Source organism: Macaca thibetana, chromosome 2 (genome assembly GCF_024542745.1).
Source record: "Macaca thibetana thibetana isolate TM-01 chromosome 2, ASM2454274v1, whole genome shotgun sequence".
Lineage (NCBI taxonomy): Eukaryota > Metazoa > Chordata > Mammalia > Primates > Cercopithecidae > Macaca > Macaca thibetana.
Window position 1 is genome coordinate 97,247,841 of NC_065579.1, and position 27,973 is coordinate 97,275,813.

Genomic DNA, 27,973 nt, shown 5'->3' on the forward strand with positions numbered 1-27,973 from the left:
GATGCTTAGAATCATTTAATGACTGTTCCAAACACACCCTTAACTGGGCTACAGGTAAATTTCACTGGGATGGAAGCAGATGAACCACCCAATCAAACAGTACACGATTACTCGGTTTCCAGAAATCTGGATACCAGAAAAACTCAGTAGGAAACATCAGGATCACGTAGCCAGAGGTTCCTTGTGATTCTTTCTTTCCTTCCTCCTCTCCTCTTCCTCCGCCCTGCTAAGGAACTTCTCCAGGGGTACAAATGTTCAGGATGGGAGAAGGGGAAGTCGGCTCCCATATCTCTAGGACAAAGAGGAGTGCTGTGACACCACACCCCCGGGGCAACAAGATGACGTGGAGGCACAGGCCTGGGGCAGGTCTGCTCAATAAATAGACAGTTCCCAGAAGTCTCCACAGTGGGATTAACGGGCCCAGGGATGCTGAACTGCAGAAGCCACCCTCCCGAGGCCGGGCTGTGGCCCGCTCGCTACGTGCTGCACACCAGCACATCTGCAAAGGGTCCCAGGAGGATCTTGTTGAAGATGCAGCGGACCCACACCAGGTAGGTGGTGAAGGGCTTGATGTTCTCAGTGAAGGTGTGGTTCTGCAGGGCCAGGATGTAAGGCACATAGGTGTTCTCCCCCTGCTCCTGCAGCCACACCTCATACTTCACCTCCCTCACCTTCAGGTACTTAAGGTTCCATGGGATCTGCCAGGAGACAGTGAGGCGGGCCTCGGAGGCGCCATGCACTGACGCCTGGCACTGTGCTTCCCGCACCTTGCCTGGATATAGGCCGACTGTCCACTTCTGCTTCCGTGGTCCTGGCCGGCCCTTCACCACACGCCGTATGGTTTGAATGAGGGATGGGATGTCCACCTTGGTGTCCTGGTAGATTCGGAAGAGCCACTCGGGGTTCCGGCAACAGAGATGCCGTGGGACCTCACGGCTTTGCAGGATACGGGCTTGCTCAGCCCGGTCCAGATGGGTGATGCCCCCCTGGTCCCAGGGCCGCTCAGGGTGTGTGACTGTGTTCTCTGGCATCATGTTCCTCCAGGCTACATACTGGAGGTCCATGCCAGGCAGCATGGCCAGCGTCTTATAGGGAGTGTAGTGGTCGGGATTGACAGCATATGGGAAGAGCTCTACCACAGTTGCCCCACGGGGCAGGAAGAGGGTGGTGACCAGCTGGGCCCCATGCATGCTGACCAGCATGGAGGCGTTGCTGACCAGTCGCACGACATCAGCAAAGGCGTGGTCCTCCAGGGACACTGTCACTGTCTTCATCTGGAACTCCTGGGCCAGTGCCAGCAGCAGCTCTGCCTCATTCAGGATGAGTCTGTTCTGGGTTCGGCTAAAGACCAGAATGTACTCCTCGCCTAGAGGGGCTCCTGTGTGGCTTACGTTCAGCTTTTCCGTCATGAACCGTGCAAACTGCCGGATCTCATTGCCCGAGACCAGGATGTTGGCTTTCGGGCCCTGGGGCTGGACAAAGCCATACTGGTACCAGGTAGTGATCTTGGAGAGGCCCACAAAAGCATGGGAGAAGCACAGCAGCCGGCCCAGCGTCTTCAGCTGTGCCCGCAGGAGAGGCTGCTTGGGGCTGAGCAGCTTGTAGAGGTCGAAGTGTGCACCCTCGCCCCAGCCCTCCATGAAGAAAAGCCGTGCCTCGTGGGCCAGGCCGGGAAACTGCCGCAGGGTGTAGAAGAGTGGCAGCAGGTCGTCGTGAAAGACATGCATGAGGTTGTCGGGGTTGAAGCGGTTGGCGATGAGGGCCACATCTGGCACGAACACCGGCTTGGGCATGAAGTGCAGGGCAGCAGCAGGCAGCTCCACGAAGTTGAAGTACTGGGTGTTGTGGTCCTCCACGGTGGACAGGTCGAGCAGGGCTGGCTGGAAGCGCCGGGAACCCAGGTTGGGTAGCATGACAGAGGTGTTGCCATGGAAGAAGATGAACTCCTCGGCCTCGTTGGAGTAGCAGAGCCACTTGAAGCGGCAGATGCGGTCTGTGTGTGTGCGGCCTGTGCACACCATGTGTGTGCCACCCTCCATCAGGATCTGCAGTGCCTTCGGGTAGTCGATCCTCAGTGCTGGGGCTGGCTCTGTGGCCTGTCGGCCGAGGGCCAGCTCCTCCTCCAGTGTAGCTGCATGCTCACGCAGTCGCACATGCTTCCACAGGACCGCCGCCAGCACCGACACCAGGAGGGCGTTGAACACCGCAGAGAGGTGCATCCTAATGCCACTGTGGGGCCCTAGTGAGATGACGGCCACTGGGAAGCACCACAGGCCAGGCGGGCTTCACCCATCCCTATGGGCATCCCGAGAACTGGTGAAAGCCTGCAGGAGAGAAGGAAAAGAAAAAGGAGTTGGCACAGTCTGCCTGGCATCATTACAAGCTCCTGCTATATGCCAGGCGCTGTGCTAGGCTCTGTGTGCCCACTACAGCACTGGATCCTTGCAGCCATTGTGCTCATTGGTAGGCATAGTAGATTAGACCATTGTTTAAAATATTTACTCCCTCCCCATCGCCTCCATGTTGGAGAGTGCATCCCCATACCTGACTTTGGGCTTAGCCATTTAACTTGCTTTGGCCAGTGAGATGTCAGCAGACAGAACATAATCAAAGGTTTGGAAAGTGTTTGGCCTGGCCTTGCCCTCTTTATGACACTGGCATAAGAAGAATGTATTCAGGCTAACTTGCTGGCCCCAAGAGGAGCGAGTTACGCACAAAGCACAACCGCTCCGGCCATACCCTGTTCTAGTTCAGCCGATCCCTCATGACTGAGTGGGCCCAGCCAAGAGCAGCAGTGCCATCAGCCAAACCCAGCCAAGATCAGCTAACACATAGACATCGGGGCTGAACAACAGCTGATTAAACATCCCTGAAATTCTGGGGCTGTTTGTGATGAAGCACTGCTGCAGCAAAAGCCAACCAAGAGAGGTATCTGTGATGACAGGCCATAGGAAAATCCCTTGCAGGGGCCTGACATTCCTGGACTCTGGGTAATGACTTTCCGTTAAATGAGAACAACTGGCATTGGAGATCTGTGAACACTGTTCCCAGGTTGTACAAGACCCCGGTATGCCACCTGAGACACACACATGTATGGTCAGCTAAGCTTTGCTCCTGCTTAAAGTTCCTTTAGAAATCATGCCTGCTGGCTTTAGAATCCCTTAAGAGAAGGGTAGAAACTCGTCCCCTCGGTGGTAAGATAATTGTATCTGGGTGTCATCATTGAAAAATGTTTTGTATACTGAGCCAAAAAAAACCCAACAGGGTTTTAAATGCCCTCTCCCACATACACACACTGACAGAGAGGCCTGGCTAGGGGTGAGCATTTACTCCCTCTTCTTGTGATATTGTGAAGGGTATCATGCCTGCTCTGGGACCCAGGATTATTCAGACAGTGAAGAAGCTCATCCTTTGTGACACAGGAGCAGCACAGGTAACACCTGACACCTGCCTGGCACTGCACCGGGAGGGAGTAGCTGTTCCTTTATTCTCTTGTGGCTAGGTCCTGATGCAATTCCTACCTCCCTGTGATGAAAAGAATCCAAGTGCATCTTGCCTAGAAAGAGAAGGTGTCTTCAGCTAGGTTCCCTAAGAAGCAGAGTCAGGGGCAAGGATTTGAATCCAAACAGTTTGAGAAATTATCCCATGAAACACCTGTAGGAGAGTGGGAAAGTGAGACACAGAACGGACCAAAGCCAACACATACAGGGTACCTTAATGAGCAGTTAATGCCCTGTGTAGCCTTCCTCCCATGATCATATGCTGGATATAGTATGGAAGCTGGGATACATGTCTATCAAATCCTGTTGGGCATTACTTAGTTGAAGGCCATTCCTGGAGGCATGAGATCTCTTCTGGCCTACTCTTATCCAAAGGTTGAGCCCACACATATGAATATATTATATACTCCCCACCCCCAAATATCAGGAAATGAGAATTACCCTGAACAAGTATCATACATTCTAGTTTTTTCTAGCATACTTTAGTCTAAGCTCATTAACAACAACAACAAAAAAAACCTGCCCATAATCATCTTAATTAACTCATCAGGTTGGCAACTTGCTGTTTAAAAAATACTTGTCTACTCCAGATGTTCTCAAGCCTGGCTGATTACTGGAATCCTCAGGAGTAGTTGCTAAATAAAAATCCATATTCCCAGGCACCAGTCCTGGAGGTTCTGATTCAGTAGGTCTGGAGTATGGCTCAAGCATCTGCATTATTTGTTTCTTTTATTTCCTGCCTTCTTGTGAATTGCTTGAATTCCACTTTGATTTATCAGCAGTGTTTCTGAGTACATCTCTTGATATAGATTTTCTAGTGGTTGCTCTAGGCATCATATTATAACCTGTAACTTATCACAGTCTACTGGTATTGACATTTTACTTTTCAAATAAGTGTAGAAACTTTACCTCCACCTAGGTTCTTTTATAATATAATTGTCTTACATGTTTCCTCTACATATAATGAGACCCACATCAGACAGTAATTTTGGCTTCAACTGTCGAGTATGATTTCCTCAAGAGGGAAAGGATCATCTATTATATTCACCCATATTTTTACTCTTTATGTTCGTTCCTCATTCCTGATGTTCCAGGTTTCCTTCCATTCCTACATCCCTTCTTTGAAGAACTTCTGTTTGCTATTCTTTAAGGGTTAATTTCTTGGCAACAAATTATCTTAGTTTTCCTTCATGTCAAAATGTCTGATTTTAGCTTCATTCCTAAAGGATATCTTCACTGGGTATAGAATGTGGGGTATAGATTTTCCTTCTTTCAGTATGTGAAAAATGATGCTGTGTGATCTGGCCTCTGTGACTGCTGATGAGGAACTGCTACCCTTCGAATTGTTTTTCCCTGGAGGGAAATGCATCGTCTCCTGCTGCTCTTAAGATCTTGTTGAGTTCTCAAAAGTTTGACTCTGAGGTGCCTTGGCATGTATTTCTTTGGGTTTATCCTCTTTGGGGTTTGCTCAGATTCCTGAATCTGTAGGCTCTTGCCTTCCCCCAAATGTGGGACATAGCCATTAGTTCCTTGAAAACTTCTGCAGCCCCACACTGCTCTACTAGGACTCCAATTACACCAATCGTAGATTTAAAAAAAAAAAAAAACTGTATTGTCCCACATATCTCTGAAGCTCTGTTAATTTTTTTCCAGTATTTTTTTCTCCCTGTTGTTCAGACTGGATGATTTCTATCATTCTGGCTTCATGTTCACTGATTCTTTCCTGTGTCCTCTCCATTCTCGATTGAGCCCATCCAGTAATTTTAAAATTTTGGTTACTCTATTTTTCGTATCTAAAATTTCCATTTAGTTTTTATAACTTTTTTTTTTTTTGCTAAAACTTATCCTGGACATTTTGGTTATAATGTTATGATACTCTGGATCTTACTTAAATCTTGTTTTAGTAGCTTCTGTTAAAACCGTACTGGTCGGGGAAAGGAGAGCATTGACTCTTACTGTTGGTTGGGGGTGGGCGTCCAGGCTCCCTACTCAGCCTCCACCAACACCATTGTGGCTGGGAGGGTGAGGGATACTCAGCACAGAGTGTATGTCAGGGGGTCAAAACCCAGGCTCTGCAGTTGGCCTCCAATGACACCCTGGGGTGTGGATGGAAGTCTAGGCCCCAAGAGGACTATCACAGTGAAGGATGTACACTACTACTAGGCGGTGGTGGAAGTCTAGGCTTCCCATCAAGTGGGGAGGGTGTGGGGCAGCTGGTTACCACTAGGCAAAGGTGGAAGTCTAGGCTATCTGATACGGTTTGGCTCTGTGTCCCCACCCAAATCTCATCTTGTAGCTCCCGTAGTTCCCACATGTTGTGGGAGGGACCTGGTGTGAGATGACTGAATCTTGGGTCGGGGGGGTTCTTTCCTGTGCTGTTCTCATGATAGTGAATGGGTCTCACTAGATCTGATGGTTTTAAAAACAGGAGTTTCTCTGCACAAGCTCTCTCTTTGCCTGCTGCCATTCACGTAAGATGTGCCTTGTTCCTTCTTGCCCTCTGCCATGATTGTGAGGCCTCCCCAGCCATGTGGAACTGTAAGTCCAATAAACCTTTCTTTTGTGAATTGCCCAGTCTCGGGTATGTCTTTATTGGCATGAAAACAGACTAATACGCTATCCATTTGGCCTTTACTAAAACTGAGGACTGGAGGGGGAGGCAATTTTCTCTGGTGTTTTGCAGGAATGGAGTATTTATAGAAAAAAAAAACAAAAAAACAAAACAGTTGTACTATACTGTTCCTTCTTCCAGTCCTTTGACAAAAGAGACCAAGCTTCCTTGGGGCTTTGTTTTGTTCTGTGCTCACTGGCATTCCTGGACTGTGGGCTTCTCTAGCACCCACGGTAGAATATGTAGGAGGCAAGAAGAAAACCCAGAGGACTCACCATTACATTGTTCTGTGAGTTCCAGAGTCCCTAGTTGGTTCACTCCTTTCTCCACCTTTCAGTCTTCCAGTGTTTTATATATAATGTCCAGTATTTTTAGCTATATTAGTAAGAGGGATACGGATAATTTTGTCTACTCCATTTTGACCAGAACCTGAGGTATCCTTGGCATCTACTTTTTTTTTTTAACCAAGCTCCCAGGTGATTCTGGGGTACAAACAGATTTGAGGAAAACCAAGTAGTTCTTAATCAAAGAAGCAGGCCATGAAACACATTACCACTTATCAGTTTAAAAGCTTGGAAATGTTTTCCTATTTCTTTTGTATATAAATTAAAGTAGGCTCAATGTTATCCTTATAATCACATCACCATCACTCAATTGCTTTCTGATACATCTTGAATCAGGAAGATGAGGATCACTGTTTAGCTGGCACAAGAACCCACAACCCCACTGCCTAAGCTGTGGGCAGCAGTGAGCAGCCTATGTGTTAGTTATGCCTTATTAATAGCAACAGCTAGTATGAGTTACTGTTCTGCTCTGCTTCACTGCAAAATATCTTTTGGGTTTCAACAACACCTGTATGCCCACAGGAGTATGCTATGCATGTGACTCTTCCCTATCGCATACTATGGGGGAAAGACAAAGGGCCAAATGTTGCAGCCAGAACCCTGCAGAACTTCAGATCAGGTCTATCACTTTGCTGCATGACACTGGACATGTTGCTATGCCTCTCTGGCTCCTGGGTGCCTGGATGATCAGATAAAGCATCAGGCTGACCTTGGCTTCTCACCTGCTTAGCAATCAACTATGAAGCAGGATGCAAGCAATAAACATAAGCCCAGCTAAGCCAGGATACAAAGGAGTGGCTTCATTTTTTGTTCTCACAAGGCAGAAAGGAGAGGTGACTCCCACTCAGGCAATCATGTCTAACCTTAGAAGATGACCTTATTTGGAAAAAGGCTCTTTGCACAGACAATTAGATAAGAATCTTGAAATGAGATCATACTGGATGAGGATGGGTCATAAATCCAATGTGACTACCCTTAAAAGAGACAGAAAAGGACATACAGAGAAACAGAGGCCATGTGACGACGGAAGACAGAGACTGGAGTGATGTTGTTATAAGCCAAAGAACCAGCCCGGATGACCAAAACCATTAGAAGCAAAATAGAAGCAAGGAAGGATTCTCCCCTAGAGCCTTCAGAGGGAGCATGGCCCTGCTGACACCTCAATCTTGGACTTCTGGCTTCCAGAACTGGGAGAGAATAAATTTCTTTCATTTTAAGCCACCAAATGTGTGGTAATTTGTTGCAGCAGCTCTAGAAAACTAATATAGGGACCATAATAATTCATTTGAAAAAGGGGTTCTGTGCTCTTAAGAAGGAATTCCATTGCTATAAAGGTTAACAACCACTAAGCAAGTCCTCATTTTGCCCACAAAAGCAATTTGCCCAACATCACACAGCAAATCAGGAATAAGAACAGAAGTGTTCTAAAACACACCTGCTGCAGCGCTGCCTCCCAGTGGGGACAACTGGGGAGACCAGCAGGTCACCAGCAGGCCCAGCTGGTGCAGCTTCTGTGTTCAGGTTCTCATGAAATTAAGTCTCCGCTTCACCATCTACCTGCCTAGCTCCAGGGCCTGGGCCAGTCTGATACGGATGAGCTGCTCAAACCCTCTTGAGGGGTGCGGAACTTACTTGGATCTAGAACAGTCAGAACACCTCAGTCTTGGGAAGCCAACTCCATACATTAGTTTAACGGTTTGCTCTTCTGGAGACACCTTTGAAGGTATCACTGATCAATCAGTAGCTATCACATCGTCTCCCAAACCAGCCTGGCTCTCAGCTTCCAATGCACTATTGGCTGCAGGTAGCTCCCAGAAGAGGATATGCACTGTCTGGATAAGTATGAGGATAAAGACAGAAAGACTCGGGTTCAAACCCCAGCTCCTCGACCTACTGCATGTCCTTTCTACACTCAGGCTCCTCATCAACAAAAATGGGGATACAGCACCCACCTCACAGGAAAGTGGAAGTCAGAAATGATGTATTAGTTGAATTTCGTGAATGGTGATAACCACTTTTATCTTATAAAAATCACAATTTCATTCCATCAGGTTCAACCTAACAGGTGCGGTATATAGCGGAGAGGAAAATAAAAAGGTTTTAAGGCACCAGGTAGCTAATAAAGGGCCACTGGGATATAGACAAAACACTGGCATTTTAAAACAGTTTGGACACACTTGGCTACCTTCATCTGACTCAAAGCAAAAACTGATCAGTGGTGAGGCAGGAACTGTCACTTTTCATCACAGTCATTTGAAACAAAGGATTTTAAAGCTAAGCAGGAGAAGATTCCTTCCAAAGAAGATGGAGACAGACCAGACAGTGAACGCTGTCACTGTGTCACTGGTGGCACCTTGGGCCTGGTCAGTCGCCAACCCTCTGCGTCTTGGGCATCCAGGTCGAGTGTACTGACAGATGACATAATGGACACTGTTGCTTCCCCCAGCAGCCACTGCCCTCTTCCTCTTCCTAATAACATCCCCAGTGTGTCCAGAGAGCCACCCTCCGGCTGATACCCATGAGGTTCAGAGAAGCTCAGACCTTGCACCTCAGGTGGATGGACTGTCAGCAGAGCCTACTTCTGGGGCCAGGTACTGGTCCAGCCATGGCAGGTTACCCGAGTGGGACCAATTCAGCTGAGGAATGAGGTGTCACATGTCATGTTCCCACTCACTAGACAGAAAAAGAAGATGTTGTCCCAGGGCTGCTGGCTGCCATCTGCTGACCATGAGGGAACCAGCTTGAGGCAAAGACAATGCCTAGGATGGTATGGCCAAAGAGATATAGAGGACCCTGGTGACATCTCCGAGCCCCATCTCGGACATCTGCTGTGAGAAATGGTAACTTTCCTCATTGCTGAAGCTAGGCTGGGTTGGGATTTTGGCTTCCCATAGCCAGAACATTCCAACTGGTATGGAAGGAGAACCTGTTTGCAAAGTGCCATGCGTGAGGTAAACATGCAGGGTCTGGCTGTGTCTCCTGTTTCTGAGCTCTGTGCTCCAGCCTAGGGGGATTATTTCGCATCAGTTTCCCCTGGACTCTTCTATAACTTGGGTAAATGAAGCCTTCTCCCTAAGAAACCTTTTCATGAGACATGAAAACAATCAAATAGAGGATCTGTGACAATTTTCTACACAGGTGCCATCTGCCAGTAGGGAATGAGAACTAAGGCCACCAAAGTGTCACAGCACGGGCAGAAGGTAGGCTTCAGTGAGCCCTGCAGGCAGGAAGCGCCAGACCCCTCCTGAGGAGCAAACAAGTCCTCTGGTGTGGCTGTTTCCTGGAGCTTTCAGAGGGACAGAGATGTGATATCTGAACAGTACAAAGGCAGGGGGTAGGAGGCAGTCCAGGGAATGTGACCCAAGGCCACCCCACAGTCCGGTCTGGTTGGAATGGATGGTTCACAAGGAGAAGAAGTAGAGAGAAACTTAGAAGAATCACCCGAGGGTGTGATGCCAGATCAAGGAGTTTGAATTATATCCTATAGGCAATGGGGAGCTATTATAAGTCTTGGAACAGAGCAGCTTGGAGGTTCTCTGGGAGAACAGAGGTAGAAAAAAGCCAATTAGGAGCTCCCAAGCTCAGTGTCTCCCCATTTAATACAGGAGAGGAGAGCCTGAGTGTTAGAATGGGGGCACCCAGAAGGGAGCACACAGAGGAAGCTGGTGGGTCACACTCTGCATGAAGGGGGCACAGCAGCATGTTCCTGATGGCAATTCAAGTCCCAAAGTCTGCAGATGATTTAAATTTAAATAAATTCTCACAACCTCAAAGCTCATCCTTTAATAAAACTTCCACTCTTTCACATCTTAATGGGCCTTCTTGGTGGTAAGAGAAGAGGATAAAGTCACAGCTATCTTGAGGGCCCTGCAGAAAGGAGAATATAGTGGGGCCCTGACTTCATGTCCTTCATTCAGGTCTTCAAGGCTCTTGTGGAACATGGGCTGAGAACTTCTGGGCCAGCCACAGGTGAGAGGCCAGAGCTCTGTGGCTGCCTTCTTAGCTGGGTTTTAACAGCACCTCCCGTCAGCCTTGTTCATCTCTAGGGGAGTGTCTCTGTGAGCCTAGAAACCCTGAAGCTGAGAAATCTAATTAAACTCAGTGTTTCCTCAGTCTTTTCAACCCATTCACCCATTGATAATAAAGAGAAATTCTCTCATGCCCCAAACTGACCTGTAAAGTTCAACATCCCCTTCTCCCTCATTCATAAGACTCTCTTCTGCAACGTCTGCTCCTCAAGACCAGTGAATTCCATCAACCTTTACTTTCTGATGTTGGTATTTTATATCAACATCTATCTATATATTTTACTTTTCTTTTTTTTTTTTTTTTTTTTTTTTTTTGAGGCAGAGTCTCGCTCTGTCGCCCAGGCTGGAGTGCAGTGGCCGGATCTCAGCTCACTGCAAGCTCTGCCTCCCAGGTTTACGCCATTCTCCTGCCTCAGCCTCCTGAGTAGCTGGGACTACAGGCGCCCGCCACCTCACCCGGCTAGATTTTTGTATTTTTTAGTAGAGACGGGGTTTCACCGTGTTAGCCAGGATGGTCTTGATCTCCTGACCTCGTGATTCGCCCGTCTCGGCCTCCCAAAGTGCTGGGATTACAGGCTTGAGCCACCGCACCCGGCCTTATTTTACTTTTCAATGTAAAATTATATCACTGGATATGCTCTTTCAAATAGGCATGCCCCCAAGTGGACATTCTCCATACAACCCCACCAGCTAAGAACCACTGTGCTGAACCACATTAAAGTGCTGATATGACTATTTTTGACCAGTGTCCCGTGGTTCTGCCATAAGAACCAGGTATCCTTACCACCACCAAGGTATGGACAGTTCTTCTCAAGAGAGAACACCTATGTGATCAGTAAGACATGCCCTCAGCTGGAGTTCTGACATCTGATCTCTAGGAGGAAAGAGGAGAAGCCAGGAGCTAGAAAGAGACCAGGAAGAGGGAGAGTTCATTAACATTTGAGGTTAGGAGAAGAAAAAAAATAAAGGATAAAATTAGAAAAGGGACAAAAAGGTTTCAAAAGAGACTGGAAAGACAGGGAGAGACTGTCTTACCAGGGGGTGGAAGGGAGATCACCCCGAGGTCCTCAGCTCAGATCTAAACCAGGGAACTGAAGAGGAGCTCATGCTGGGGTGGCAGGGAGGAAGGCACCAGGGAGGAACATGAGCAGGGGGAGCAGTGGCAATATTTGTGAGTGTTTACCCTAAACGAATGACTGGACTGACATTTGTAAGAGGAACTATGTCAAGCACAGCTCAAACACTTTTTGTATATACAAAAGATCAAGGTGCTAATTTCAGACACTGATTCTCCTCCCACAAAGTATCTAGTGATAACTGTCATAGCTAAGGAAAAGGTTGGAATTATAGGTGTCCTACTTCAGTTCACCAAGAGGGCCTGGAAGCAGTGACAGTGCAGCAGCAATCAGTATACCCAGCACCCAGAACTAGCTTTCTAAAAATCTTTCTCTACAAAAGGAACCAGAGCTCCTTGGAGAAATGGTTTATTCCAGGGCTAGGGCAGGGAAAGTACAAGACGAGCTTGGAACATTTTGTAGTGCCAGAATGTAAAAGTATTAAAAAAAAAAAAAAAAAAGATGAGGAGACAGTGAAAAGGCACAGGAGCCAGCATCAAAGAGCTCCCAACAGCTAAATCTTGTATAATTTTAGTACCAAAATTAAAAAGTAATAGTAATGAATTATAACCCATAGAATAAAATATCCATGAGTCAATATTGATATGAATAAATAATTAGGAGAGAACGGACAGATCTTCCTTAGAGAATTTCAATTAAAAAATATAGAGGCAATCATGGAAATAGAAGATCACCATTTGGCAAACATCACAGTGATAACTGTTGCAGGCAAGATCTGCTGATAGATGCTAAAATTAGTGGGTGAAAAAGTATGATGAGAGGATATTTGCATAGTCTCAAAGTATCTCCCCATGAGGTGCATATTAATTACAAAAGTAAAAATGGAAACTACTGTAGAGAAGCCTGCCAGACATGCCCCGAACCAAGTAATCAAAATTAACATCACCTGTAATAACACTGACATCATGTACCCCTTTATATGATGCACTGAGACAGGACCTCACTTCTATGGTTTTCCTGCCCAAAATGTGTAACTTCAATCTATATTTCTAAATGGGGATCCATGGTTCTAGCTCCAGTTCTGGCTCTGAATAAGGTCTGTAGGTTAGCTAATAGAGAAAACCTTAAACTCAAATTAAGGGATGTTCTACCAAATACCTGGCCAGTACTTGACAGGGCTAAAGTCATAAAAGACAAGGGAAGATGGAGGAGCTGCCTCAGATTGGAGGAGACTAAGGAGACACAGCAACTTAATGCAGTGTGGGATTCTAGCTTTCATCCTGGACCAGAAAAGGAACATTAATGGGACAAGAGGCAGAATTTGAATAAGGTCTGTGGTTTAATGTGTTGTGTGAATTTCCTGGTTTTGATCATTATACTATGCTCTGTAAGATGTTAATAGTAGGGGAAGTGGGGAGAAGTGGTTTATGCAACTTTTTTGTAAGTCTAAAATGTATTCAAAATAAAAAAGTTATTTATTTTTAAAATACATAAGAAACGTGAATTTTTATTTTTTTATTTTTTATTTTTGAGACAGCGTCTCACTGTTGCTTTGCCCAGGCTACAGCACAGTGGCATGATACCAGCTCACTGCAACTTCGAATTCCTGGGCTCAGGCGATCCTCCCATCTCAGCCTCCCAAGTAGGTAGGACTATGGGCACGGGCCACCAGCCTGGCTAATTTTTAAATTTTTTGTAGAGAAAGGGGTCTGGCCATGTTGCCTAGGCTGGTATTAAACTCTTGTCCTCAAGCAATCCTCCTGCCTCAACCTCCCAAAATGTTGGAATTACAGGTGTGAACCACCGCACCCAGCTGAGAACATGAGTCTTTATAAATGGTAATGACATGTAAAATGACATGAATGTGGTTTGCTCCAGCAAACAAAGTAGACAGACAGAACCCGACAAGGGAATACTGATCACTGTGGAAGATGGTGGGGGATGGTGGGGTTCTTTATATGTTTGTACTCTTTTGTGTTTACTTGACATAATAAATACATTAAAAAGGAAACAATAAAGAATTAAATAAATCACTATTTATAAATAAGAGAATTCTGAAGAGTAAACAAGAAATAAATTGATATTCAGAAAAAATAAAACTAAGTCCTCTCTGGAGAGACGGGAGGCAGATTCATGTCCTATGAGCTGACACACATTTTGCCCTGATCAAAGAACAGCTTCCAATAGAAGCCAAAGCCAAAACAGACAAACCCAGGGAATATCAAATAGCTAGACCCTCACGGAGATACGGAAAGAAGAGAGGAAAGACTTACCTCCAACGTGAGTGGGCATCTCAGCCCCCAGGTATTCCAGGTATTCATCATCTCTCTAGTGATCATTCTGCCACCTGCCCCTCTCTAAGGCAGGCTTGGCAGCAGGTGGGGATATGGGGCAGTGGCCACAGGCAGGCAGGAGTCTAGGGTCCACATCTGGACCTGACTGACTGTGTACATGCAGTGGACAATCCCAGCAAAGCACTGATATCAGGGCCTTAGGGCAAAGCTCATAAACTAGGAAACATGGGTGGGGGCCTTGTGAGGCAAATTGGCAACTAAGCAGAGACCAGCCTTCGAGACTGGGGGACATGGGGGCTGCTTCTAATTAGCTGCTAAGTCTTCCCAATCCCCCAGTCCCTAATCCCTCCCAACTCCCATCCTCCTATCCCCACTCTCAGGCCCTGCCAGAATAGTGTTGATGGAAGGCAGGACAGACTGGCCTGCATGGACCTGCACTGGGCATTTCAGGTTTCCGAGTTACCCTTCCAAGGGGAAAATGGGAAGAAAGGTTTGCTGGAGACGGACAGAGCAACAATCAGGTCCTGGAGTTCTGATTGCCTGGGAGTTTCTACCAACTTTACCACTTACAAGCAGGTAGCCTACACCACTGTCGGATGAATACCCCACTCCCATACTCCGCAGGCAGGTTAGCTTTGAGACATGTTCTACACTGGCTCCCAGGGGTCCCCAATGGGATTAAGCCCCAGCTGTCCACAATGGTAACAAGCGTGACACACACCCTTTTTGGCTGCCTTCCCTTCCCTCTCTCACTTTCTCACTCCCCATTCATGTTTACATGTCCATTGGGACTGAATACAAATCATCTACTTGCTAAAGAATCCTTGTCTTAGGATCTCAGGATCTGCTCCTGGGAGACTTAAAAAAAATAATAGATCTAGTCCTGAATCCAGAGGGGAACCTTAATAAACAGATATTACTGTATTTTGTCACTGTGGAGACATGGAAAGCCACCCTTGCACTTCTACCTACTGTGAAGTAGGTAGCCACAGTGTGGTAGTAGGAAGCCAACAAGTACTTGAACAGTCAGTGTCACTACAAAACACTGTCAGCCTGTTTCCCACACCCAAGTGGCACCTGCCCCTCCTCCCAACAGCCTGCATAAGCCAGCTGAACTGAAGGATCATGCAAAATCTTCAGGAAGGTTTTCAAAAGACAACAGATGGAGGCAAGGAGTACATTAATCGGATCTCCAGCCCCAAAGAAGATAAAGAGGCCTTTCCTCTTCACCACATCGAAATGTTCCTGGATAATAAACGCATACTTCTCTAGGAAGAAAATTCACAATGGTGAAGAATAACTGGGCCAAGGTGCTTACTGGGCAACAGACCCAGTGATTTCCCCTTTCTCTGGGCCAATTTACACTGCTGTGGGGCTATCACAGCCTGGAGAGGCTGCCAGTCTCACTGACAACAGAACAGCAGCAACGAGGTTCAGGGCGTGAGAGAGCCCAGGTGGCCCTCCTTGGCCTTGGAGCCTGAAGAGACTTGAAGCTAAGCCACTGTCTTCCACAGGACTGCAGCCTGGTCTGACAGACACTGTCTGCTTGGTCCTAATGTCTGATCGTTCAGGGCACCTCTGTGCACCAACTGCCTCCCCAGAGCACTGGTGACAAAGGGATAAGAACTCTTTCAGACTGAAGACCTCCATTCCCCACTTCATCTGTCTCCTGGCTCTGCTGAAATGGGCAGGGGCCAGGATCCCAGCATCACAAGAAATCTGACTGTGCAGTGACGAGGAACTCCCTCTCAGTCCTAAGCAGCCCACCCTCCTTTGTGCACTTACTCTGAGAGCACAAAAGCAGAGCTGGAATGTGCCTCTCCTGCACCTGCTGTCCTTAATTCTGTCCCCCAGTGAACCCACTTCTGAGCAGTCATGCAAGGTCACCCTGTCTGCAGTCAGATCTGGCTAGCACCCCAACCTGTTGAGCTCCTGCTATGTCCCAGTGCTATGCTAGGTCCCTCACACACGCACACACAGCCTCGCTAAATCCTTCCTTACCCCTGCTCAGCAGGGTGGTGCACTTTGTCTCCATTTTCCATTCAGAGACAGGCTCAGAGGCTGAGCCATGTGTTGACAGTCCAGGATTCAACCCCAAGCATCTCCACCTGTGCTGCCTCTCAAGAGACAAGGGCTGCCCAGACAGAGTCTTGTCATGAGGAGGTGAGAGGTGGTACTTGGAGGCATGGGCCACCCAGGATAATACATTTTGTCTCTACTTAGTGCCTTCCTGAAAACAGAGGCTGATTCTTTAGGATGTGCGGGTGGGCATGAAGGTCCAATGGTCACTGATGCAAAGCACCCCACCACCCTCTGGGCTTACAGAGCCTCCAATGAGATGGGATCGGTACAGGACAGATGGTCTCTGACATGAGCCATTCCACACAGAGAAAAAAAAACAGATCAGCCCTTTTCCTGCTTGGGCAAGGACATGGCAGGTGCCCTAACAAAGGGTTCTCCAGTCTTGCCCCTGCTCCAAGCCAGGACAGCTGTGTGCTCAGTGCTTCCTGGCTGTCTCGCCCTAAAGCGTTCCTCTATGTACTTACCGCAAGCCTATGAAGTATCATTATTCCCTATTTTTAGATGAGGAATCGGAGGTTGGAGAGTTTCAGTGACTTGTCCAAGGTTACAACAGGTGTGAAGCTTAGGTCTTAACCCAGTGTTCTCGAACTCTAAAGACTGTGTTGAAAACCACCCTCAAGATACAGAAGATCCAGTCTTCATTAAAGTGGGGCAAGGCGCAGAGAAGAGAAAGAAACACCTCAGACATTCAGAGGACTCAATAAGGGAGGAGCGAGCCCAAATAAGGGCACACACATCCCACCCAACTTTGCAGCCCAGTCCCCTCCTGGACCCATGACAATGACCAGAGAATGCCACTGGCTGACCAGCTGAGAGTCATCAGGCTGTGGGGCAGGGAGAAGGGAAGATGAGTGAATGCTGGGTGGATGTGATCACCATGCTCAGCGGTGAAACTCTTGAAGAAGACAAAGGGCTTCAAGGGGGACATGACAACCTTGATCCTTATTTGTTTGCTTTCCTTTAGAAAAGCAGAGGTAATCAAACTAGGAAAAGCTGCCTCTTCCCATCACTCCTCTTACTTGTGCCCTAAGCAGAGTTTTGGCCCCTCCACTGCTCCAGGACGAGCAACTGATTCTGTGCTGTACCTCCCGTCCCATCCTGCTACCAAGGATCCAATCAGCACCTAAAATTGATTCCCAGATTACCAGCAACTATTAAATATGAACCCACTCTTACCTTGAAACACACACTCAGAACCACCAGCCTCCAACACTTTATGTTCCAGGCAGTATACCGAACACTGTAGGTATATTTTCTCATTCAATCTTCAAACCAATATTAAGAGGCTAACACCACTATTTCTATTACCCATTTATAGATCGGGACACAGAGGCTGGGAGAAGCTAAGTAAATGTGTCCAAGTCCCTGATCATGTATGGAATGGAGGCAGGATTTGAACATGGATTCTAAGCACTGTCTTATGCTAACAGCCCAGGCACCATTTGGACCTCGCCTTCTCGGCATTCCAGGGTCACACAGACCAGGGTACTCCAACACCACCATGTTTATCTGCTTCTGCCTCTACACTGGGCACCAAATTTAGAGACCACCTGGAGTGGGGAACAAAGAGCTTAGTGACTCAGCCAGGACAAAGCATGATAAAACAAAATTTTTTTCAAAAGACAGGGAAAAAAGAAATCAACAAGAGATTAAAAACCATGCCTAGAAAATCCCTTTAGAAACTGAGGGAGGCAGGAGCAAGCTATCAATTCACTCCCCCAAACCACTTTACTAAGCTCCCAAGAGCAGCTAAATGTTATCAGATTCCCAGACTTAGTGAATCTTCCTTTCTAGGATCCCAGCTGTTGTGAGCATCAGAGGATAGCATCGATAATGTTGTCACATCTGCAGACCCCAGTAACAGCTGAGCAGCTGGGGTGGGGCCACTTGCCTGGGGCGGGGGGCTCACCATGTGAGGCTGGTCATTGGTGCTGGGTGCAGGCTCCATTCTGGGGGACCTGGCCAGCCCCAGACATGGGCACAGAAAAGCCCACAAGGGCCTTGAGGTTTGATAAGGAGTAAAAGCCCCAGAAATTCTGGGCCCAGAGTAGGAGGTGCACACTCACATGCCTGCTAGGGCTGGAGCCAATGGAGAAAGTAAAGCTGAAGGTGGGCTGTGTGACCTGGAGACTGAACACCTAATGCCAGCTGATGAGAGAATGGCACGAAAGCAGTCTGGTGGTACCTATCTGTATCAGTCTGCTTGGGCTGCCATAACAGAACACCAGACTGGGTGCTTTAAATGACAGAATTTTCTCACAGGTCTGTCAGGGTTGGTTTCTGGTAAGGCCTCTCTTCCTGGCTTGTAGATGGCCTCTTCTCTGTGTGGCGGGGAGGGAGGAGAGGGTCAGGTGAGGGAGGGGGAAAGGGAGAGAGAAAGCAAGGGAAGGGAGGGAGGTGGGGAGAGAGACAGAGAGAAACACTCTGATCTCTTTTCCTCTTCATATAAGGACACCAGTTCTATCAGATTAGGACCCTACCCTTATGACCTCATTTAAGCTTTATTATTAGGACAACCTATCTCTAAACATAATCACATGGGGGTTAGGTCTTCAACATATAAATGGGGGGAACATGATTCAGTCCATAGCAACCCTCTTCTGATCTTCCCAGAGAAGCAATAAATCTATTGAAAATGTGAAATGTCCTAATTTGTAACTTCTCACAATTATTCAAATTGAGTGAAGACAACATGCACCAAGGCCTGGGGCTGCTGGCCTCACTGCTGCCGGGTAAAAATGGACGCTGGTTTGCTAGCTCTGGTCTAAAGCAAATCCCCTGTCCTGCTGGCCTCACCATGGCCTGTGCCCAGGTTCCCAACTGTGTGACTGCCAGAACCAGCTGCTCACCGGTCACTCCTCCATCAGAAGGGTTACAGAGGTGGAGGGACCAGACAGCCAGCACCTGCCAGACCCAGGCTGCAGAAGATCAGGCAGGGCCCCAACCAGGAGGGGGTCAGCAATGGTGCAGAAGGGTTTATATTACTTTTACAGCAATTTGACTTTTAAGGATTGTTCACACTTTCAATTGAAAATTACAGAATTCTTATTTTGTCACTGAAAAGCGTCTTTGTCCTAAATGCAGCCTGAAGTACTAGTGCTAGATTGTGGAAGCCTTCAGTCCTGTATTGATTTGTGGTCTTATATGTTGTGAATTAGTAAGGAGTAAACATGTTTCATTAACTCAACCTTATCCTTGGAATAATCTCTTTCCCCCTTCTTTTTTCTTTTTTTTTTTTTGGTTATCAGAAGTAGTACATGGAACTGGTATTAATAATATAATGCTTACATTTGCTCCTAAATATTAACCTAATGCTATTGATAAATTCAGGCATTTATAGATCAGGTTTTCTGACCAAGGTTATTTATCCTTTGGCAAAATCCTGGCAGCCTGAGTGGTTCTTGTAAAACTTAGTAAGTTTAATTATCAAGGCATATTTAACATTTAGTTAAGGGCTCACTTTCTTAGATTAAAACTTTGACATGGGTAGTATCTTCTTGCTTTAGAATAAAGAGCAAAGCAAAGTCAAAGCTGGAGACATTAATCCACCATCAATAGCTGATGACTGTGACTATATTGCCTTATCAATAGAAAAGGAACCCCTTCAAAGCAGGAAAACCTCCAACAGAATTAAGTCACAGTCATCTGTGTACTACTACAAAGTACTACTTTGGTGAGAAGGGTGATGTCAGTCTTTGTTGAGGATAAACCAAGGTTTGAGTATGGGGCAGGACATTCGGCTTTCCACCAGCTCATTTGCAACCCTCTCACCGGTGTTCAGCCTCCAAATAACGCAGAAACCTTTGCTTGCCACATAGCCTGCCGTGTCATCTGGCTTTTGCTTAGCGCAAATGGGTCACTTGGAAGTGACATGTGCCTGTATTGGTCCTCTCTGGCATCACTGTGTACCAATGTGGTTATAAACAGGGACGCAAACAGGGAACAGAATGGTGGGAACCTCTGTTGTGTGGCTCACAAAGGTAACGGAGAACACGCCTACACCAGGTTTTCTAGGTGGAACTGCAAAATCAAATGAAAACAATTCTTACAGGGAATGCTCAGATGCCAGTGTGTACACACATCCAGATGGACCCTCAGGCCCAATTTGAGAGGGTTGAACTGATCAAGATATGAAGCATAAAATATTCACAAAGAAACACGAGGCAGTGTGCACAACAGGAAATCGTCCAGGGAAGCTGGCTGGAGGGTGGGTGAGTTTTGAGCAAGTTTTTGGAGGTGTTTTGGTGGTGATGGAGGATAAGATGAGCATCTCTGTTATGTGTCTACATGTCCCAATTACTCATGACTGCTACAATCTGTCCACAGTAAGATAAGCATCACTGTCTAGTTCTCACATATGTCCAGCAAACCATGAGGCCTCCAAGCCATGGGCAGTGATGGCCAGGTCCAAAGCCATGTGCAGTTCAGTGGGCACTGCATACCCAGACAGGTAGAGCCTGGGGAGCCCAGGCTGTGGGGCAGGCACAGAAGTGCCAGGGAAGGCAGGGGATAAAGCTGCCAGGAGACCTGGGTTTCAACATTGGAACCCTATGGGCTCAGGTGACTACCTGCAAAGCCTTCTGCAGGGTGACGCTTTATAGCAGCCAGGTCCCTGCCAGACACCCAGGGAGCCTGAGATCCCACATCAGCAAGCAGAAGGAGGTGACAGGATAAGGCTGAGTTTTCCTTTGGTCTCATTACCACTGTGTCACCCTGAACTCCTCCCTTTCCTAATAATAATGATATTATCATAGCTAAGATCCACTGGCCAATCACTAGGTGCCAGGTTCTTCACTCTGCAATGATGATCTTTATTTTATAGATGGTAAAAATCAAAGCTCAGGGAGGTTAGAAAGCCAGGTTTACAGAGGAAGCAATGATAAGACTAACCCAGGTAGGCTGGCTGCAGGGTCTGCGATCTCCTTCTTTTTATCTGGAAATAATTTTAAACTTACAAAATAGTGGCATGTATAGGATAAAGAACTCTTCTACACTCTTACCCAGATTCACCAACTGCTAATTTGACATCTTTGTTTTATCATTCTCTCTATATACAGTCAGCCCTCTATATCTACAGGTTCTGCATATGTCACTTCAACTAACTGTGGATCAAAAATATTCAAAAAAAAAAATACAATAAAAAAGTATCAATTTAAAAACAATATAGTATAACAACTATTTACATAGCATTTACATTGTATTAGGTATTATAAAGAATTTAGAGATGATTTAAAGTATACAGGAGGACCGCGTAGGTTATATGCAAATAATGGCGCCATTTTATAACAGGGACTTGAGCATCCTTGGATTTTGTTATCTGTGGGGGGTCCTGGAACAAGTCTCCCTGAGGAGGGCAACTGTATACAAATTCTCTCTCTTTTCTGAATCATTTTAAAATAAGATGGAGAAATCTGGCCCCTTTAGCCCTCAATACTTTAGCATGTATTTTCTAAGAATGAAAACCTTCTGTTACACAACAAAAATTCATGAAATGAATATTGATACTATAATGATAATACTATTAACATATGATTTCTATTTTCTGGTCCAGAATCCAGTCTGGGATGAAGCATGGCATCCAGTTATCACATCTCTCTACTCCTTTCCAATCTGGGGCAGCTTCTCAGTCTATCTTCGACTTATGATCTTGACAACCTTTAAGAGTCAGGGCCAGCTATTTTCTAGTATATTCCTCAATGTCTGATGTTTTCTCATGATTAGGTTCAGGTTACGCATTTTTGTCAGGAATTAGAGTCTGTACAATTAGTCATTAATACGACCCCACCCTATGTGAATCTTTCTGGGACACTCACCTTGGAGCAGCCAGGATGAGGAAGGACTGAGAACCCCTATACTGTGTAGGATGCTAGAAGGAGTAGGGACACTTTCCTGGAGAAAAGAAGCCCGTGTACCCATGCGTCTTCAAATACCTGAGTTGCTGCACAACAAGAGTGAGGCCGCTCCTGAGGAGTGGATACAATCCCTTCTACCTGACTGGACACACGTGGATGATGGTGACACGTGCAACCCAAGCCCCAGGCACAAGTGTGGACTGTGGCACATATGATTCCCATTCTGTCCTGCCCAGCACAGGTGTGCCAGCTGCTCCAGGGACCTAGAGTAAGAACTGCAAAAAGAAGTCACGGGGAGGTGGAGCTCAGCATGATCGGCTGGAGGAAGACTTCTCTAAAGACTATAACTGTCTGAGCATGGAGGAATCAGCTACTTTGTAGGGCAGTGAACCTCCTGCCTGGAAGTGGTCTAGCAAAAAACAAGAACAACCCATGTGGGCTACTCCATAGCGGGGAGTAGGGCTGGCCATGGTGTCCTCCAAAGCAGGACTCAGTGGATCCATGGACCTGTTGTAGCAGCATCACCTGGGATCTGAGAAATGCAGAATCCTGGGCCCCACTTCAGACCTGCACAACCAGAATCTCTCTGAGAGGACGACCTAGGAACTGTGTCTTAATAAAGCTTCCAGGTGATTCTTAATGTGTGCACAATACTGAGAGAACTGCTCTAAGGTTCTTCTAACATTTCACAATTTTGCGATACTCAGCAAGGCATTTCTAGCTAGCCCAGGTTAAACAACTGATTCAATTGAGAATAACTCTCCCCATCAGTATCAGTAAAGGCTAAATAAATTCTGTTCCCAGCTTTTGCTAAGATGATGCATAAGCCTAAGCTCTGGGGAAATCTGAGAAGCCTGCCAGACTCTAAGCTCTCTTTTGAAACAAGTTGCCCCAACCCATTCCTTCCCACACAAAGTGCACCACTTGTGGTATGGGAGTGGCAAGAAATGAGACCAGACCTCTTGGCCACAGCTAAATGGACTAAGGATGGAGCCTAGGTCTAAAGCAGCCACCAGCTGGGGACATAGGGAGATGGCCATCCCTGCAAGCCAGCAGAGAGGAGGTAGGTCCCCTGAGAAAGGAGCCCCTGAACAGAGCAAATTTGGACAGCATCTCCAGTTCCTTACAATGGCTACTGTGTGACTCTCTTGGAAGCTCTGCGACCCAGCACAACTGTGGCAACTCCAGATGCCACTCCAGGATGTGCCATGATTCCTGCCACAAACCTCCACTGTCAAAGGACCCCGGGGTCTGTTTCATCACTGGGTGTGGCAATACAGCAGACCAGGTCCCCAACCCCTTCCTGAGGCTTAGCTCAGAGCTGAGGAGCAACTACACAGCAAAGAAGGGGCCCTCTCTTAGCCTTTTCAGAATGGAGAAAACAGAGAAATTTGTAGCATAAGATTGTACCAATGGCAGTCACTACTGGCAGAGTGAAAGATCTGATTCTCTTACAGGTGCTGGAGTATGTACCAGTGAGGACATGGGAAGTCAGAGAAAACAAAAGGATTGATCCTTGTCCAGGTTAGCTAAGAAAGAGGATGTTGGCCTCTGGGTAGGGGAAAGAGATGAACAGTCTCACCATCTTACTTTACTGAGCACCTACTATGTGAGAGGTGCTGTCTTAAGCCCTTTTTCTGACCTATTTCATTTAAGCCTCACCCTCCAATGCAGTACCAGTATTATCCCCACTTTCTTTTAACATGAGAAAACCAAGTTTTAGTGGAGTTAAGTACCTTGCTTAAGTTCCTAAAGCTCAAGAAGGGCACCAGGATTTGAACCTGTCTCTCACTCCAGAGGTCTTGTTCTTAGTACTGTGCTCATCTGTCATCAGACTTGGAGGAACACTCAATGGCAGAGAAGCAGAGTAAACTGTAGAGCTGTGAGTTTTTATTAGTCAAGGGCACAGCAGGTGTGGTGGCCCTGGAAATGTAGAACCACAGGCCCTAGACTGTAACTTAGCAACCCAAGGCTTCTTGCTGTAATTCCTCCCCACCCAGCCAGGCAGAGAGTACCCGGCTATGACAGGTGGCTTAGGGAGCTGTGAACATTCTCTCACCCTAAGGAGTCTAGGTAACATATTAGTGTGATAATTATCCCATGTGCCCTAGTACTGTGCTGAGAGGGTTAAGCCATCAATTTAGAATTACAAAACCACTGACCTTTAGAGCTACAAGAACCCTTAGAAATGATTTCTTCCAACTCTTTATTTCATAAAAGAGATCTTGAGAGGCAGTGTGAGCTCTCACAGGCAGCCAGGATTAAAATGGCAGCATATTGGCTCTCAGTCCGGGGCTCCTTCTCCTCACATCCACAGCTCAAGGTCTGCTCTCCTTCGCAAAGCAGAGATCAGGCTCAGATAATTGTGCAGCCCCAGAACATTTCCCAGGAGCTAAACGAAGGCATTTCTTCTCATACACAAGCTTCCCAGGTCCCACCCAGCCTGCACCCTCACCCGGCCCTGCCGTCCGGTGATGAGACCCTAAAGAGGTCACAGGCCTTGCCTGGGCTGCCTCTTCCTAACACCTCCTCCCCTCAACTCACTCAGGGACTGTCCCCTACAGCTTCACCACACATCCAACACCAGCCACAGAGAGGAAGCACACAGCCAGGCTGCAGGGTCCTGCCTCCCACCCACTTGGTGTGAGAAGACTCCCTGCTGCAAGACTGGAGGCTGCCCCAGGTCATAACTAGGCTTCAAGAATGCAACAACAGCAAGGATGATGGGCAGCAGAGAAGGAGAATTACATGGCACCAGTTCTGGAGCTGGAGATGTCAGGATATGAGTTCCCATCCCTGTCACTTAGCCGCTATGTGACCCTAGGCCAATTCTTAACCTCTCCAAGCCTTCATTTCCTGATTTGAAAAACAAAATTACGCCTACTTCACAGGGTGGTTTTGTGAATTCAAAGAGACAGCAAAGGCAAAGCACCATGCCTGACAATTATTTTTCTAATATTATTATTAATCATAATGGTAAAATAACTCCTGTTCACTGGCTTTCACTCTCAGCCAGGCACAGTGCTAACTGCTTTACATTATTATCTCATTTATTCCCCACTACAAACCTGAAGTAAATGCTATTAATTCAATTTCACATTTAAGGAAGTATGCTTAAAGGCATTAAGTGAATTGCCCAACGTCACACAGCGATTAAGTGGAGGGGTTAGGATTCAAAACCAAGACTGACTCCAAAGCCCATGATGACATTTGTAGGTTCCACCTTTCACATTTATTATTTCATCCAATTTAAGAAACCTTGGGAATCACGTGATTAGCAGGTCCCAGGGGAAAGTATTCCACTGACAACCAAGCTGAGATTGACAAGGACCATTGGGGAATGGGGGATTTGGTAATCTAATTTTCTAGTTAGTGCAATGTTTACTAGAAGGCTTTGTTTATTGCTAAATATTTTCTAAAGCAAGGCTCAGAGCAAGAACTTGCCAACCAGCATACTTACATGGCCACGGAGGGTCCAGCCACCAGCACCATGTCTTCCTTTCTGCTGAAGATCTCCACTCTCCTCTTCTTCTCGCAGGGGCCCAAGGCTCAGGAAGGAACGTGCTGACCATCCCTGGGGATGAGGGGACCTATGCTCTTTCCTAGCTCTGCGGGACTGAGATTCCTCATGACTAATATGAAAGGATGAGCTGGAAGATCTGCAAGATTCACGAGAGCCAGAGAGGGCAGCTAGTCCCAGTAAAGATGAACCTGGACTCCAAGCACCTCAAACAGTTTCTATCGTTAGTCACCACGACTGCTGATATTTGCTGCACACTCACTGTTTAGACATACTGGGCTGCGGACTTGCCTGGCATTATTTCATCCTCACTGCAACCCCGTGATAAAGGCATTGTACTTTCATCTCCACTTCACAGAGAAAGAAACAGAGGCTCAGAGACGATAAATGACTTGCTTAAGCGCACACCGCTAGTGGCGGAGAACCAGGATTTGAAGGCCGGGCGCTTACTATAGTAAACATTTGCTGAATGAAACCTCCTCTGTCTATGCTCTTAGCTACTAAGTCCTACCAAGCTCGCCCCATAATCCCGAAGTCATCCCTTTCCACGCGGATCCTTGTTTCTCCCAAGAGCAGGCTCTAAGTGTTGGCTGGCATAAAGTAGGCGGACACTGGTCGCTCTGCACCTGGTGCAAGACTCCAGCCTGAGGGTCACATACTTTAGCAGAGTTCCCATCAGTGAGCGGGAGACGGGTTCCTACACACACACGGAGTCAGGAGTCCACTGGGTTCCTACTTCAGAGGCTACCCCGGCACTGCCAAGCAGGCCGTGGCAAGCTCTTACACCGGGCACACATGGTACGTGCCCCACTCGCCCCCAAGGCGCCCAGGGATCAGCTGCAGGCCTGCCCGGGTTGGCAGTTCGGGAGGCCCAGGCCCGCTCCGCGCACCTCGCGTGGCTCCCCACCGCCCGCGTCAAATGCGCACCACCCATCACCTCCCAAAGCAAAAGGGCCTGAGGACCCAACGCCAGTGCCTGCCACGAGCTGAGGCCTCCAACTGGCAAGCCCCAGGGCGCTGCCCCGGTCCTTAGCCCCCGACCCTGAGGGTCCACCCCCGCCCCGCCCACCTCCCGCGCCTCCCTCAGCTCGCTTCACACGACACCCCTCAGTTCTGCAAACTCTCCTATCTCCGGAAGGCGTCCTAGAACCTCCCCCTCACTCTGGGGCCCGGCACCGCATCGTCTCCTCCAGGGGGTCGAGGGTTCGGCCCCTCCACTCCAAGTCCCAGACGGGTGTCAGAGTCCGCGCCAGCCCCGAGCGCGCGCGTCTTACCTGAAGCCTGGGCTCCGCGGGACTGAAGCCACCTCCGCCAACACGTCCAGGAGGCCCCACTGCGGCGCCACTTTCCCACACCGCCGCCGCCCCCAGCGCCAGCTCCTGGCCCAGGAGGCCCAGGCAGCCAACGCAGGTTTGGCCGCGCCGCCGGGTTCGCAGCCTCCGCCACCTCCAGCTTCGCAGGTGTCCCTCGTGCGCCTGCCCGGCTGGCGAGCCCAGCGCGGAGCCTGTGCGCGTGCGCAAAGCCGCGAGTTCAGTCGCTCCGGTCCCGGCCAGAACCACCCCCTTGGCTCGCGGAATCCTGGGAGGTGTAGTTTGCGTCCGAGGACAGCCCGCGCCGCCACCAGCCTGCGGAATGTTGAGAGTGACAATTTGCTCCCAGAGAGGCTGAGTTTTATTTAGTGTTAGGATTACACAGTTATGGGAGTTCTGATAATAAATTTAAATGCAAGCTTAACGAACAACCAAATGTCATTTGTAAAGTCAGAGTAATAGGTTTACATGCTTTTAAAAATTGTAATGCTACAGAGAACTTAAATACAAAAGTACCAGTCTTCTGCGGCACCATTTCATTAACCAGCTGTCACCTTATCCCACTGTCCAGTCCTGGCTGTCCAGTCCTCAAGGGCAGCTACTTATGGCTGTGGCATCTGGCATTCCCGCGGATTCTAAGTATATACATATGCCCCTATTTCTCAATTTATGAATTTTAGATCTATTGACTTCTTTCTTAGATCTCTTGACTTTTTTTGAATTTAAGTCATCTAGAGATGCACCTATCACCACCAACTCCACCTCCATAGAGTTATAAGATTTCTGCCTATCAAATTGGGAAAGCCATGCCTTTAGTTTATGATTTTAAATTAGCCCAAATGTTTAGGTATTAAGTTGGTAAATTTATGCAGGGCAATTTGTCAGTTCAGCCCAAAGCCTTTAAAAACATGTAGTCAAAAGCCTCTAACCAAGAATTTCTAATAATTGTGGATGACTGCAAAGGCTGAATAGGGTTGTTTAGATGATAATAAACTGAAAGGCTGAAGTGTTGATACTACTTTCACAGAGAGTAGAATCGAGAGCGAGGAAAATTACCAGGAATAAAAAAGGGATAATTATATAATGATAAAAGGGTCAATTCACCAAGAAGCCATAATTCTAAATGTGGATGCACCTAACAACATAGCCTCAACGTAAATAAATCAAATGATAGAACTATAATTAGAAATAGACAACTCTGCAATTGTAATTGGAGATTTCAACATCCCTCTCTCAACAACTGATAGAACACTAGACAGAAAGTCAGCAAGGATATAGAAAAGCTCAACACTAAAACCAACCTGATCTAATTGACATTTACAAAATACTTCACCCACCAACAGAATACACATTCTT

The 27,973-nt window shown here is 47.3% G+C and overlaps 2 protein-coding genes across 5 annotated transcripts in view; both read right to left on the bottom strand.

The window, feature by feature from the left end:
* On the bottom strand, positions 1-26,817 carry POMGNT2 (protein O-linked mannose N-acetylglucosaminyltransferase 2 (beta 1,4-)). 4 transcript variants are annotated; one of them, XM_050780393.1, is made up of 3 exons: positions 26,582-26,811; positions 25,248-25,361; positions 1-2,324 (listed from the first exon to the last, which is right to left on the bottom strand). In XM_050780393.1, exon 3 carries the CDS (start codon positions 2,217-2,219, stop codon positions 477-479), a length of 1,743 nt encoding a protein of 580 aa, XP_050636350.1. In that variant the 5' UTR covers positions 2,220-2,324; positions 25,248-25,361; positions 26,582-26,811; the 3' UTR covers positions 1-476. The 4 variants fall into 4 exon arrangements, 3 of the variants coding, with proteins under 3 accessions (XP_050636350.1, XP_050636351.1, XP_050636352.1); XM_050780394.1 differs by having other exon boundaries at positions 25,248-25,446; XR_007723478.1 differs by lacking the exon at positions 1-2,324 and adding an exon at positions 20,462-24,120.
* HIGD1A (HIG1 hypoxia inducible domain family member 1A) overlaps positions 1-27,973 on the bottom strand; it is a 1,051,097-nt gene that overhangs the window by 285,558 nt on the left and 737,566 nt on the right. The window lies entirely within an intron of this gene.